The sequence below is a fragment of the Tinamus guttatus genome, unplaced genomic scaffold (assembly GCF_059628265.1).
Source record: "Tinamus guttatus ecotype Peru unplaced genomic scaffold, ASM5962826v1 Tinamus_guttatus_pri_ptg000260l, whole genome shotgun sequence".
Lineage (NCBI taxonomy): Eukaryota > Metazoa > Chordata > Aves > Tinamiformes > Tinamidae > Tinamus > Tinamus guttatus.
The window spans coordinates 1,116,969-1,133,335 of NW_028288794.1; the positions used below are offsets into that span (position 1 = coordinate 1,116,969).

The following is a 16,367-nucleotide window of genomic DNA, read 5'->3' on the forward strand; positions in this document are numbered from 1 at the left end:
CTCTTTTACCTGTTCCCATTGCTGTGAGCCAAAACACTGATACAGTTGGAAAGGAGGGTGGGGGAGAACGGATGGTAGAAGGTATGTGTAAGTCGAATATGGATCACAGACACTTTCTGGAGATACCATGTCTGTTTACCTGACTCTTCTGAGTGGTCATTAGAACTCGCTTGGGAATCAATTGTACATTTACAAAAATAGCACATTGCCAGGAAATCCTAAACTGTCATTTTCTATTCAAGAGATGACCTCTCAGATATTATTCCATGATATGTTATTACTCACTAAAGAAAATAAAACCGTTAATTGCAATACATTAATCTTAGTAAGATGTCCCTAACTTCTGTAACCTTGCAGATACTATCAGTTGCAGAGTTCATAAAGCCGAATGCCATCTCCCATTCACAGGAATAATTCTCCTTGTTGACATATTACAGTGTGTCAGAAAACTTAGGCTTGCTTTAAGGTGACCTATCACTACTAAATAGTATTTAAAAAAAAAAAAAAGCAACACTACACATTCAGCACCTTATTTCCTTTTTAAAATGACACTTCTGGCAAATGTTCAAATAGTGTGGGATGGGGCAAGGGCTAAAAGGGAATGAATACAGATGTGGTGGAATATATTGTGTGCAATTGGAGAGGGTGGCAAGGCAGGGCGGGTGAGCAGGAAATGAACTCCTGGTAGCCCACAGCAGAGCCTCGCAGGACAGATCCACTGCACTGTGTGGGATCTGCCTGCAGCAAAGATGGGAGGAGCCGTTGAGAAAAACGTGTTACGGTTCCCCTGGCTCTCTGCTCGGCTTTGGCCTAGCCCTGACCCTCATTACAGCAGCTTCGCAGCAAGTTAAAGAGGTACATTTGAAACCCTATGGAGAGGTAAAAATGAGTCTTGGGAACCATGAGCCAAACAAGGGCTAGGCTGTGTCCGACACAGGAGCAGCAGGTTTTCTTACAAAAATATACATATTCAGTTAACTATTTAAACACTTTGCCATTTCCTTAACGCAAATAGAGGATTGGATAGAGTTGTTTCTATTTTCCTGATTTTCACAAGCAAGTTCCATAATGAATCTGTGTAATCTGTGTCCTTAAACTATGGGTTTGTAAATTCCTTGATTTATATTTAGTAGCAAATGTTCAAAATATACACACAATTATGCCATTTATTTACTTATTATTTAATAAGTTCTGCAGTCATTATTTTAAACGTGGCAAAAGTAATATTTACAGGTATCCTTTGCTAACTCTTACTTCAAAAGTATATTTGATTTTAAAGGTGTACTACAAGGATGGGAAAAGCTCTTCTCTGAGAAATTAGTGCCAGATTACTGCAAGACTGCTTACTGAAGTAACTCATTTTCCCCTTATCTTTGTTTCTTTGCTCTGCGTTCATAAGTGGTTGTTATGACTAGATTGAAATTGAGAATGAAAATGTGTCACTAAGTAAAATATGGAAACTGGCAAATTGTTTTTAGATGAACTGCAGAATTTTATTGTAAGCTCTACTACCATGGAAACGAATGTTTCTTTGGGTACAATCTCTATGATAATGACAAGTAGAGTTTCAAAAACATTGCTATAAGCAGTGCAAGAAGGAATATGCCAATGAAAATCCTGAAAGTGATCTAAGTTCTTAAAAATAAAGGAAGCATTCTGAATTCTGTATCTATTCTGTTCTTTCCTATGTAGTATAACTTGGTGCAGCCTCTCTTTTTCTAGTTCAGCTACTGCAAAAAGCGCAGAATTCTTGTTTGTACGGAGGACTTCTCTGCCAAGGGAAATATTCATCTGTGTGCCACCCTAACTAAGCACTTCCTCTACTCCATGGGTGTGTTAAGTTTGGTCGTGTCGATGGTTTATTGTAGCTTATATGTAAGTGTAGAATGGTGGGTTTGTAAACTCCTTGATTTATGTTTAGTAGCAAATGTTCAAACAGGCCATGACACTTCTGTCATAGTAACAATCCATTATGCTACCTCAGTCTGTGGTTATAAATGTAGAAGGCTCCATCTTTTTTATTTTTTGCCCATAGGACCTGAATTTATGCATTTCACTGTTGAAAGAGAAGTAGTCTACGCTGTTGAATACAGGCTTGTTACTGATTCCATGTCGCCTTCCATGGTGAAAGATCTTGTCAGGAATATGCTGTACCTGATCACTGGACTGATTTTTTTTTCTAGAACTATGGTATTTTAGCAGTTCTGTCTGCTTTGCAGTTTCCATTCTACCTGGAAAGCGCTGTATTACACAATTAAAAAAAATATATATCTGCAGCACTGAGTAGGGATTTGGAGTACCATTTCCCATGCCTTCCCTTCTTTTCCCATTTTCTCCTTCATTTGTTAAAGATACTTAAAAAGAGCATTAGTTAAAGCTTCTGTTCCAGGTGCACAAAAATTTAGATAAGTTTTCTGTATTAGTACTAAGGCAGGAGTTTTCGAGACATTTTATCTGATATTATCGTTTTGTTTCAAATTAAAGCTTTGCTGTTTTTAGTAGGAGAATTATTGCAATGTTGAAAATATATAAAAGAAGGTAAAACAACATTTTTGCTTGCATTTTCTAAATAGTATGTGAGACATTAAAATATGGTCAATTATACTCAAATATTTCATTCCTGGTATCCTAAAATCCATGAAACATTAGTATTTTCTATTTGGGCCTCTTTTCTTACAAATATATGATTGAGAATATATTTAAGAGATGTTATCATGTGAGATCACAATAATAAACAAAGCCAAAAACTCCAAACATGAAAGATTGTAAGGAAAAACAGAAAGAAAAAGATAATTACAGAATTTGGTAACCGACAGACACGAGTATAAGTTGTACAAGTTTCAATTAACTTATAGCTGTATTTAGTTTTTGTTTTATGTGTTAAAACAGCAAGTGTTTAAAACCGAAACGTTCCAAAGGAGCAAGCAGCTCCATTAGTTCTCTCTGCATTTCTTCCAGATGAAACCTGTTCATATATTTTGTTAGGTAAATTAATTCTCAGCTGTGGTTACCAGTTACTGTATTAACTCCATGAACTATTGATCCCAGGTATAAAATCATTTAATTGAAAGATTCTTATTGACTTTGATGGACTTTGGTTAGAAATAGAAGAAAAAAATGAGTGCTGTTAATTTATGGAAGTAATATAAAAAATGTGGGGACTTACCTTAGTCAACTGTGCTTTATATAACTTTCAGAATGTAAGAGTTAAAAACCATCCCTGAAAAGGATACCGCTTGTCACTATTCCACTGAATAGTAGGAACGTGTTATGTAGAGTTCCTTAACTTGTCTCTCTTTGAAAATGTAAATCAATATGCCATATATATGAGATATATAAAATCTAAACATAGAAAGCTCCATGTCTGTGTGTATTTGTCAGGAATACAGGCATCACATATATATGCAGTATTAGATCTATGAAACAGTTATACTACCTAGATTCAGTGAGTTTGCATTTAAAGTGATTTATTATTTTGCCATAGTTGTGGGAGTGATAAAAGGAAACATTCTTGCGAAATACAGAATCCTTACTATGGCTTTGATACTTTTTTTTCTTTGTTTTGATAGACCCACAGCTTCACTTTTATCCTCCTTTTCCTTTCCAGGGAATTTATCATGCATCAAGAACTTGCGCTGAGGATGCGTTTGTGCTTGGCTTACATGAATAAAATTTAGTCAAGGTTGCATATTTGTGACAACTGGAACTATGGATCCCAAAAATAGATATGGTATAGAGCAGTTGTAGTGTTAAAATATGAGTTCTAGAGCTGCTATCACAACCTGCAAAGAAGCTGGCCTGGCTAGCTCTGTGTTGGTTTGCTAAACATGTTCGGGATCCGAAATGAAGGTGGAAATACACACAGTGAAACAGTTATCTTTTTCTTTTTTTTTTTCCTTACTTTTTATGCTATTTTGATAGGCCTAACTTCAAACACAGTGAAGGAGATCTGCAGACTTTGTCCACGTCTTGTTGTCGACATTTTTGCACATACCAAAGTCTGTGTGGGCTCTGCTCTGTGTAACTGTATTTAGCCTTGATTTACATGCTGAACTGATGTTGATGTAAATGAAGGTTCTGGGCAATTTGAAGGACTGTTATGTGACACGGTGTAGTACTTTGAAGTATTTGAGTATACACCCTTTATAGTGCACCTTCTGGTTTTCTGTCAAGAACTGTAAATCTTTCCCTGATATCAAACAGTTGCTACTTGAGAAATGCAGAGAAAGGAGAAATCCAGTGACCCATTGTGGAAATTATTTATCTCAGACTATGTTTTAAACCAACTCATTCCTCAGTCAAGGGGGCTCAGGTTATAAGGTAAGGTTTGTTTTCATATGCTGCACTGCCAGCAGCTGCAGTCAGAAATTATATAGCTAACAAGAAATAAGAAGACATTTTATAGGTTTTTACCTACTCTGGAAAGTTTCAGGTGTAGGGATCTGAAATGAAAGCAATAATATTTTTAAAACATCTTAGACTCAGCTATCATTCTTTTAAAAGGCTATGAAGCTGATTTCCTGAAATGTGTCATGGATTCAGCTGAAGCAAAATAAGGCATTCCAGTGAATATGGATGATAGGTATTCTCCTGCATGATCTGTTCCAGCCCGTTAACTGGATGAAAATCCATTAGTTGATGGGCCACAGCTTTGAAAATAAGCCTACCTCATGAATAGGTCCTGCGTAAAATTTTTTAAAAGACTTGGTTAAGACTTTTTCACAGCAAAAATTAAATATAGATGTGATGGATTGATTTCAAGTGAACTATGCTTTCAATTAGCATTTTACTAAGCTTTAAAGGTGGTAGGAAATGTGTTCTACACATATATTCAAATCATAATGCAAAATAATTCAGAAAAAAGATATTTTAAAGAAGAGAGCATAGAAAGGATATAGCAAAGGAAGCCGAATGAGCTTTTCTCTTTAATGAATCTCTTTTGAATCCTTCATTTGAATCTAGCATAAGTAACCAGGCAACTGTACTCACAGTAATATGCTGTCCTGTGCTTATAGTTCTAGTCGCTATATTAGTACACACAGTGCTACACTTACAGCTCCATTCATCAGAATTATGCCTGCTTTAGTTTTCTGAGAGTGGTACATAGATTCAAGTCTTGCATCTTTAACTTTTATACCTTCATAAATTCTGATTCCTTTCTTGCTTCCTTTTCTGTATCACTTCCTTCTGGTCTTGGTGCTGTTCTCTTTTATTCCTCTGTTAATTATTCTTATTGTGGTCACTGTTCACACAGTCTTTTCCTTGTTTTCAAGGAAGAGAAATGGCAACATTTAAAGTAATAAAAATGTGAAAAGTTTTTTACGGCTTTAAGTGACTTTAAAAGTGGGTTTTATTCGTGCTCAGATTTGCTTTTTTAAAAATTTAACTGATAGAAGTGAAGCCTATTTTCCAGAAGAGAATTCACTTTTGAGTGGTATTATGGTTCTTCTAATAAATCACATTTTAAATGACTAGAAAAATAGGTCTGGAAAGAATCAGAAAGATTATGCAGTCAATGTCCATTCTTTAAAGCAGGCTAAACTATTCCTGTGTTATTCCTGACAGATGTATTATCTCAGATGTTCTTAAAGACCTTCATGGTACAGAAAGTACAAGCTCAGAGTGTAGCTACTCATCACCATTAGTTGCTCTGGCCACATGCAGCAGGTCTAGTGTTTCATGGGAAACACTCCAGAATTTGCGTATGGACAGAAAGAACTTGACATTCATAGAAAATAAATTAGGAGGCATATGAAAGAGTAGGGCCTATGAGAAGCTGAAGTAGTCATGACTTGGTTTGCTAGGGTGACTGTATGTACTCGTGTATGGCTAATGTGTTTTGTTTGTTACTATATTTAATATCTATCATATTCTTTTATATATTTTAGTCACATGTGTACAAATGTAAATTTAGTTATGACATACTACATAACATACATACTACACAGGAAACAATATTCTGTGTAAATGGATCCTTTCAGTCCTATTTTATAGTGTGTGTAAAGTTACAACCACTTTGTTTCACATGAAAGTGTATAGTTTCTAAGCAGTATAAATGTGGTTTTGTAAGAGATCTAATACATATATAAATTCTTCGGAGTTCTGTGGTCCTTTGTCTCATTGTTCTCCTCTGAGAAGGGAAATTCTTCTCAGATCCATCTCCATTTCTGGCATCACAGTGCCCATCTGCTCAAGATGCTTCCTGCTCCAGACCACCCAGAACGGTTCCCTACAGCTCCCAGGTATCTAGGAGGCTGGAGTTTGAGAACAACTGAAGAAAAGTTATCATGTTTAAACTAAAAGTCAAAACATTTCAGTACATTTGCTTACCCGGCCTTTATCTTATTTGGCAACATAGTCATAGAATCCTTAAGGTTGGAAGGGACCTCTAGAGGTCATGCGGTCCAACCCCCCTGCACACGCAGGGTCACCTAGAGCACGTGGCACAGGGTGGCATCCAGGCGGGTTTTGAAGATCTCCAGAGAAGGAGACTCCACAACCTCTCTGGGCAGCCTGTGCCAATGCTCTGTCACCCTCACTGCTAGTAGTCCACAGCAGTCCACAATGTTTCACCATTTAAGATTACTTTTTATGTATGTTTACCATAAGTAGTATGTTATTACTAAAATCCCTCCTGGATTGCAGTTATATCTCTGGCAATTCTTAATTTAAGTCTTTAGGACAAGACTATTGGTATATAGTGCGTACAGTCTTTTTCAGCCTTTTTTTTTTTTTTTTTTTTTTTCCCCTAGGTAGTAAGATATAACTTGGGAGTGATACAGTAAAACTGCATCCTGAGCTGCTTATTCTCATTAAGGTCAGTAAAAGTTTTGCAACAGGCTCAAATGCTTTATTCATCAGGCCTAAGTATCAAGTAAATGACTGTTAGCTGTTGGTATTCCACAGAATTAGCTCTAATATTGAAGAGCAAGGCTTAAAAAAGAAGGTGTAATGACAGTAATAAGAGTGGTCAGTTTATTTACAATGCTTTGGTCACACATTATGCAGTCATATTCACATGGTGCTTTTAGAGTTCTCTTTAGCATTAGTGTGAAAAGGGATTCTAGCGAACGTAGGCCCTTGCTTGCAGCTTTTGATTAATGGTATGGGAAGTGGGGGGTTAATCAGTTTAAATATCATGTTACTGTCTTTTCACTGTCATCATTAATACTCCTGAAGTGTTGTGAGAATAAATGCTGTAATATTTTTTAAATATGTGAAACTGGCAGTGATTAAATCTACTTAAGTAACAGGAAACAGAATTAAAAAAAATCTATGACAACAACAATGGGTAAAAGAAATACCTATATTTTAAATAATTTCTTTAGTTAAATTATGTTCTAAATAGCAGATAACAGTATTTTTTTTTCCTAAAGACGTGATCTGCTATACTAGGAAATGACGAATTCTGGAAGTGCTAGGTTTGTGCGGGCAGCACAAAACCTCTTAAGACATAGTTGAGTTGTTTGATATCAGTTGTGGCTATAAAGTTGTGGCCAAAGACAGTGAAATGAGCATAAAACAAGTACTGCACTATTCTTTTAAAATGATGGATCAAATGTTGAGGTTGTGGTAAGTGCCTTTATGAATGGATCCCTGAGACCAAACACAGCTCACAAGCCTGTTCCTGAAAGAAAAGAAGACTGAAAGATGAACTTTCAGCCAAATCTCCTGTTTATGGTCCATTGTTTTCACTAAATCCCTGGGTAAGAAAAATGATTGGAGATGTGACTCTTATTGTTGAATAAGGGACTTTTACTCTGCGTTTGCACAGATCTTCAGAAGTGTTAAAGTATAAAGTGAACTAGCTGAGGATCCCAAGGTAAATGATGTTTTAAAAAAGGGCAGGGGGGAGGAAGAAGGGGAGGTATATTTGAATTACAGATTAGCATTTGGCCTTGCCATTTAAGTGTGCCACTTGCTGTGACCCTTTTATGTTTTCACTTAATCAGTTTAAGTTCTCAGGCAGAAGAAAACTAGCTTGACAGTGAATTTGTAATAAACAATGAAATAATGATGCTCCCTTTCTTGTAATAGATAAAGTATAAGTTTAATTTTCAGAAGGATTTCATGCAAGATTTCCCCTAATTATTTTGGATTTTTCGCGTAGAGTAATGTTGAGTTTAATTTAATTGAGGCATTCTGAAGGAAAGGCTGCCAGCACTAATAACCCTACTGAGCTTATTAGATTTGGACTAGCCTGTAGCAAAAGCAGATTTACAATGACTGACATAATCCAAGACCCCACACTAGCAATTTAAAAGCGAAGTATCATCCTGCTTTTCTAAATTCAAACTGTGAAATAGCATTACAAGGTTTAACTGTAACCAAGTAAGAAACATTTCCTTCCCCTCCTCCATAAGGAGTTCAACTCATTTCCTAAATTTTACCCTCTAAAAGTTGTTGGGAAAGTTCTCCCATAAGTTAGCAATAAAGTTACCAATATAGTGTTGTTTACACATGCAGCTGATACTAGTTACTAGTTTTGGTCATGAAAGTTGAGATTTTGAGGTGATAGTTTTAATTTGGAATCTAAGTAAAAAGTAGTGTCATGTTCATTTGTTATATTCCTCCCAATCCCTTTAATTCTACATAAGATTTTTTTAGAACATAAAATTTTTACTCAGATAGTGCAGAGTTACTGCTTATTGGCTGAAACAGAGGAGTGGCAATCAACAGTATGGGATATTCCCCATATGGAATATGGGGAAGTTATGTTTTTTTTTTTTCAGATTACTGTATCTTTAAAGTGGCTTAGCTTTAGAAGCAGCTGTAAAAAAGGAGGCTACATAAAAGGAGGTATGCACTGCTTTCATGTGGAAGTTTTGCTCTTGTTTTTGTTTTCCCCTTTGCTTACTTTCAAATTCTAATGACTTTTATAGTACGTGGTTGCTCTTGTGTGAAGCAGGCATTAGAAAGCAGTCTTTCACAATTTTGAATCTCTTTTACATGTCCTTTTGGGTCAGACTTTGGCCACAGAATTGTGGCAGGAACTGTCCCCAGTAGGAAGAATCTCTTGCTGGTGACAGAAATTGGTTGCATGTCCTGCATCTCTGCCTCTCTTGCTGTGCAGAGGTAGAAGAGAAGGGCGAGAGCACTCCGTGCTACCACTCCTGCCAAGGCTCTACCAAATTTGCCTTTGTTAAATATTTTAAGCTTAATGTATAACAATGGGTAGATTTAGGGTGTTTAAGAGTGAAACAGACTCCAAGAATCAGGGCCCCCGTATCAGGTTTTCCTTGGCACAGAAATGAGCTCCAAAAAGTTTGTATCTGGCTTTACTGAGTGTATGACCCTAGGCAATTCCACATTCCTCTGTTCTTACAGAATTCTAAAAACTATGGAAAAAAAGTAAAAAAGAGAAGTTGCTATGTAAATATACCATGTTATTTTATAGCAGGTCAGCTTCTCTCCTATTGAGAGAGGAAGGCTGGAATGGCAGGAGGTGACACTGAACATGCTTGGAATTATTTATCTGCCCACTCTGAATTGCTGAGTCCGAGTCTGTTTACAATCACACTGACTAAAGGATGTCTCTCCAATCTGATGCCATCAAATAGCTTAGGCTTGGAACTGAACTTGTTTAAATGAAAAATAATAGGCTTAATGACTAGAGTTACAGTATTTGTAATAACACTGGAATCCTACTTAAATGTACATTCAAGTTGAAAGCTACTGCTTATAAGGAGACGTAAAGGGATTGTTTCTCTAAGCAATTTGCCTCCTTTTCTCTGCTCATCTTTTTGAGTTATACGGTATCATTTGGTGCTGAGCTCAGGGCATAAATAAACTTGAGGGGTGATTTCTAGATATTGCTATAGGAATTCTTCAGAGGAATGGTTAAACTTGAAATGGCTGAAGGCACCTTTGAAAATCCTTCAGACTCCTCAGGAAAAAAGTGCCACTGAAAATGGCAAAAGGTGTCATTCTGTCTTTTTTCCCTTTTTTTTTTTTTTCTTCCCCAGTGAGCTGCTAAAGAGAAAATACAGTTCCACCATGTTCTTACTCTGATATTTGTCTTGGAGACTAGAATTGATGATGGCAAGCTTATTCTTGCTCTCTCTGTGGCTATTTTCTGTGATTCTGTGGTACAGTCTGAATTCCCTGTGTCCTTTTTGTCATAGCTTTCCTCAGGTTGTGTGCACGGTTTTCAGTAGTAAGTACTTCGAGCAGTTGTCAGCATTATTACAAGAATTTTGACATAAATCTTCTATAGTTTCTAGCAATAAATACCTACAGGACATTTTTTTTTTCATTTATGAGCACAGGGGTTATTCAAAAGCCTAGCCATAGTATCAGTATTGTTAACATTAATACTTCTGTTCTTGATCGTATGGATGACCTGCAGTGGGAATGACCATCAATCTGTGGGATGTCTTGTATAGTGTGGTTTTAAAAATGTGCTATATTCCCTTGGGAATGTATATGTGTTGTGTGCTGTGTAGTTTTCCTGTCATGATTTAGCAATGGCAACATACTAAATTATGACTGTCAGTTTTCCTGTTGGTTGCTCATTAGTTGGTTACTAATGAGAATTAGTAATGTGTGCATAGAAAAGTGCAAATGGCAAAGTGCAAATCTCATTCTAAACTAGATATATCTAAAGCAGCTGATGATTCTAGTCTGTATCAAGTAACATCAACTTTTCAAGGGAGATTTCTTGGGTTCTGCTGAAATTTGTCATCTAAGCTATATCACTCCTGAGATCAGAAAACAAACACAAATACTCATGAACCTGTCAAAACAGAATTTTACTATGACTGAACAGATTAACAAGTGGTAACTCTTTCTTTCCATTTCAGTTTTTCAGCCAGTACTCACCAGTACTTATGGCTGCATTTCAAAAATAAAATTGCAATGCCTTGCACAGCTGTAATAATAATTTTCCATCGTTTCTCATGGTTACATTTCTTCATCCATGGGGGCTGGGGGCTCCTGCTTCCTCCATAAAGGTTTCAAGGCTGCTGTGGCAAGACTGCTTGATGCAAGAGGGCAGGGAATGGAATTTGTCCTTTTATTTTTTATTCTGTTTCAGCTGCATTCTTAGGATAATTCGTGGTCTATATACTAGGGGAGTTTGGATGTAGAATTGCAGTGCTACACCAAGTCTTTCCTGGGCTTATTTCTGGCATGCTGTTCTCCTGCTGAGGTAGTAGAAAACTTTACAGGCTTTAGGGTTCTGGAGTGGTTGTTAGGGACAGAAAAGCTTCCACCAATTGATATTAGGTGGATCTCTGTTCCCATGCAACAGATCTCATTCTTAGGAATTGAGGCAATTACTGATTGAACTTCTTTTCCACAGACAAAAAAAAACTCTAAGAGGAAAAAATGTATCATTCTAATCTCAGTTGCAAGTGACACACACACACGAGTTTTACCTAGTGCTTAGCTAGAATATTAATGAAACTACATTACTGATGGCTAAATGCTAGGCTGGGATTAGGTAGACTGCCAGTTGACAGAGACCAGAGGCAGATTAGGAGAAAAAAAGGTAACTGGACAGTTTGTACCATCATTATAATATAAAAAATATAGAGCATCTTCCAGAGATGTGCAAAAGTCATCCTAATGGGTAGGACAGTCAATATTGAACACACTAGATATTCGGGGAACGATGGTGCAAGCCCCTTTTGGGGAGAAGCAGGGAGTGAGGTACAGCGAGCTGCACTGGTAGCCCCCTTGCCCCTCTCAAGATTGGAGTCATGTTTGATAACACAGTTACAGCAGGGCAGGGGGCACTTATCTAGGGACGGGAGGAAATCCTCCTCTCAGCAAGCTGGAAGGGATCAAGTTCCTAAACAGTGAATCAGCTCCAAGTGGGGCTGTATCCTCGTTCCCAGGAAGCGTGGGGGAGAAGGAGGGGGGGTTTAAAGCAGAGCTTTCCAGAAGGTTTCTTACTGAATTATGTTTTGTTCTCCTAACAACTTGTTCTGACCCAGCCTATGTACTGCACAGCAGCAGCAAAATAGCCCGAAAGTGTATTTGCAAAAAGAAAAGTTCAAGGAAGAGCGGAGCTAGCTCTGATTCGGTTGTTTACCATCAATCAGACTGTTGCTTGGCAGGGAGTGGATGATTATGAGCCTGAACAAGCTGCAGAGGGGCAGGAAGAGAAGTGGAGGCAGCATTCTTCCTATTTAAAGCTGCATCCCCTGGAAGGAGAGTTTGCAGATGGTGCTGGAGCTGGTGCTGAAAAAAAGGGCACACAGACTTTGTCCTGGAACTGATGCTGAGAAGCAGAGCGATTCCCCAGCTGGCTTCATGGTGCTAAAATAACCACACTATTATTATTTTTTTTTTTTTTTGCACTTTTTGTTGCCCGGGAGGATACATGTCTAATATCTAGGCATGATGGCAGTCTGGGTACAAACGAGAACTTTTTTCATCCTTGCTGCTTTATTAGGGCGCTTTGTAACCATAAAAGCACAAGAAGAGGAAGAATACGATGGTGGTGAGTTTCTCTTTTCTTTCCCTTGGTGTGCAGGGTGCTTGTGGCATGATTTGGACAGCAAGTGGAATGGAAAACCTTTGCGATACAAGAGTTACAAGATTTTTTTGGTTTTATACGTTGGGAAGGGGACTGAGAGGTTTGCGTTTCGGGAATATAATGGGAAGGCATAGGGAAGCCTTTAAGTTAAATGCAAAATGTTGCTGTGGGGCTCCTGGGAGCAAACCCTGCTGCTGCCTGGCATTAGCAGCGTGTGGGGCTGCCGAGACCGAAAAGTTCCCAACAAAAGAAATCGCTTCAGATGAGACTCAGCGCAGGCTCGGGGGCTGGAGACGAGCCCGAACAGCCCGAGCCGAGAGAAGTAAACACAGAAGTGCTGCAGGGTGGAGTCTTTTTTGCCCTGAACTGCATCTGTTTTATTACATTCTTTGTTTTAGAGAAATGCAAAAAATGTATTTTTCTGTTTTCATTTTCTTTTGTTTTCCTTTTCCTCCTCCTCTCTTTCCTTCTCCCTCGCCTTCCCGCTTTCTCCCTCTTACTGTTCAGTCCCCAGGGACGGAGTTTGATGGAGTTTAATGGAATACAGGCTCACTGTCTTGGTACTTTCCCACCCTTCCCACTATTTCTGAACCACTTCTGAGCAGTGGTTTAACAGGCTATGTGAAGGCAGGATGGCTGGCAAGCTGTATACCTGACTTGTGTAACTTTGAGGCTTTATTTTTATATCCCTTTTTATTTAATATCTTTTTTAACCCCTGTAAGCTAAATCGATAGGCAAGGAAAACGGGTAGCGCCTGTACTCTTTCTTAAGTCTAGATGTTCTTCTATATTTTGGTTTCCTGAAATGTGAAAAGACTGGCTGTAGGAGATTCTCTAGCTTTGGCACTCCTAAACGTGTTTTTGGGGTTTCTTTGGAAACATTCTGGGACATTACTTGGAAAAGAAGCCAAAGCTTCTAGGTAAATTAAGACCTAATATTGTTCGCAATTATTGCATATTTTCAGGAGTTTTATTTTCTTATAACTGAACTTCTCTTCTAATACGCTGCATTGCACAACTGAGGAGGATTGAAATCCTCATGCATAAGATGGTGCAGTAGTTCTGATAATGCTATTCTGCAAATAAAAATGAGATTATCCTGGCTGTGCACAGCTGTGTAGGAAGTCCTACAGAGGGGCCCCTTGGTATAATCTTAGGAGAATAACTCCCTCTATTTCCATGGATGAGACATATATTTTCCAGGTATGTATATAACCAAAAAGAACATTTATGAAAATATTGGCTTCCTTTTTCAGTATCTATTTAGTAAAAGAAGATGGCTTGCTTTTTTGCTTTTTTTAAAGATAGCTGATATCTGTGGGGTTAAATTATTATGTGTCATTTATTAGTTTGTTGCTATTATGGAAATTATGGGATAACCCAGTAACACCACCTTCTGGGATGTACTTCCCATATACTGATGGCTGGGGAAAATGTGAGAGGTACACAGTCTGCCAGGGAGTAAAATATGCTGTAAGAAATTAAGGACATCTGTTTGCAGTTATTTCACTTATTCATTTTTCTGTTTGAGAATGTAGTAGCTTTTGTCTGCCATACATAGGAGCTGCTTCTTCTATGTGCCTTATTTAAAAAAAAAAAAAATCTCAAAACAAAAAAGACACCCCCCTTTCCCCCCCCAAACTATTGGAGTATTGACAGGGAAGGTGCATAATGAGGAGGAGGAGAATATATCCTGCACATAGGCCTGGATTGACTGTATAAACAATTTTTTTTCTGTTCAGATTCAGTTCCTTCCCGAATGTGGTGGTGGTGTTCTTGTTTTTGTTTTGTTTTCCCCCTTAGTCTTCAGTTTAGTACTAACTTGTGCAGAGGTCCAAGATGAGTGTACATTGTTTTGTACTGCAGGTAATTTTATACACCTTGCAGCCTTTGCACTTTTGCACCTCTAGTTGGTCAAATATGTTATTTGAGTGTAGGTGCCACAGCAAACAAATTTCAGAGCTCTCTGGAGAGGCAAGGAAAGCACTTTAGAAGGCTTAAATTAGAAAATATGTAAAACACCTTTACCCATCATTTTTCATTCCAACACTGAAAAAGTAAATATTAGTTCTTGCAAACCACAGTGAAAGGCAGAAGTAGCTTTTGCAAAAGTATCTTATGGATTTTTTCACCACAATGAGTAGGAGGTCTATGCCAGGTAGTGTACTAATAGGTAAGTGCAAAATAATAAAGCAGGTAAAATGATTTTCAGAAATGTTTAATAGAAGAACTCCAGTGCTTCCCTCCAACCACGCATACTCCTTCATAATTGGTTTTGGCACTTATTGCTGGTTGAGTCCTTTTTAACTCTTGCCAGTTTCTGTATTCATTTTTTTCTCTTGGACCCATTGCAGATTGATCAGTTTTTCCCAAGAATGCTTGGCCAGTTGCTCTGTATAATACACCTACTTAAAATGCACACAAAGGCATGCAAGGCAGATGATTTCAAACAGAACAGCAAAATAACTGTAGGCCATCTAGATGCTTTAAGTGTCTCTCTTTAAATGTCATTTGGGAATTGTCATTTAGGAATTAAGTCAGAAAAGCCTAGAAAGAACAAAAGATCCTGCTTCTGCATTAGGTTCTTTGTAGACGTGCAGTTGGTTCAGAAGAGCAATAGGGCCAAAAGATGCTCACAAGATAGCTGGAGTTGTGCCCTGCATAAGCACTGAATACTTGGAGACCGCTGTCATTTCGTGTAGGAGTTTTCATGCACAGAATCATCTTTCCTCTTCCCTTAGGAATCAGGATAGAGGAAATTTCTGGTAGAACTGGTGCACACTTCTGAGCAGTTGCTTTCCCATCCACAAGTACATGTGGATACATTTTCAAATACGCTTTTTTTTTTTTAAAACAAGCAAAAAATCTTCTGATGAACTCAGTGAAAGATCTCTCCCTTGATTCACTTGGATCAGACCTATGGAAATTGTATCCCTGTGGAGGATTTGTGAACTGCATCCAAGCATGGCAGTGATGCCCTATTCCCGTGACTTCCTGTGTTTCTCACTGCAGTCCTGTGTGTGCCAATAGACTCTCATTGGTTTCTTCAACATGCCCTTTTCTGCATATATCTTGGTAATTTAGGCATCTGCATCCCACTCCTTTAATGTTAGGCCTACTTCAGCTGAGACCACTAAGAGACCTGGTACTGATTTAAAAATAGTTGGGCTGATTTCCCTTGTTCTGCTGGGTGATTAAGCCATAATAAATAAGGGTCACAGCATCTGTATTCATGATCCATTCTGTCCTCTTCTTTGAATTCTGGAGACCTTCCACTTTGTCTGGAAACCACTCAGAGGAGGAAGGAAAATGGTGTAGTGGAAACAGGAATGACTGAGCTGGTAGAATGGAGGCTAGTAAATATGTCCATAATCCCTTCATTGGTATTTGGGACATTAGGGAGGAAAAATGCTGCAGAGTTTCCCCTCCACGATAGGTGCTGGGGAGGATGTCCTCTCCAGGATAAGTGCTGAGAATTAGTTATGAAGGAAGTTTGCTGTATCTATGAAAAAGAAGGTTGTATTCTTGAATATTTATAGAGTCTTTAAAGCACCTAAGGAGAATGATGTGATAGAGGAAAAAAACAACAAAAACAAACAAAGAAAAAACAAACAAACAAAAAAAACCCTCAGCATTTTCAGCTCTCTCAATTCTATTGAGCATCTCATGATACTTGATTTTTGTTTTCCTGAAAAGATCCAGATCCCAAGATCATTTGCTTATATGTGTACTCTGCTTTCTTAGAGTTGACTGTATGCATATGTGCATGTAGGTATTTCTATTTGTGGGTTTAATCCTTGCAAGGAACTTGAAAAAAGAAATGATTATCGCTCTAAAAATCAGAAAAAGAGAATCCCTCATTTAAACAAAATGTTGGCGTTCT

The 16,367-nt window shown here is 37.9% G+C and overlaps 1 protein-coding gene across 1 annotated transcript in view; it reads left to right on the forward strand.

Annotated features, from left to right (window-relative positions):
* Window positions 1-11,919: 11,919 nt before the first annotated feature.
* Window positions 11,920-16,367, forward strand: part of COL5A2 (collagen type V alpha 2 chain) — a 92,798-nt gene continuing 88,350 nt past the window's right edge. Inside the window, exon 1 of the mRNA XM_088526976.1 lies at window positions 11,920-12,448. Coding sequence (XP_088383102.1) covers window positions 12,346-12,448 — 103 coding nt within the window. The 5' untranslated portion in view covers window positions 11,920-12,345. The remainder of the gene's footprint in view (window positions 12,449-16,367) is intronic.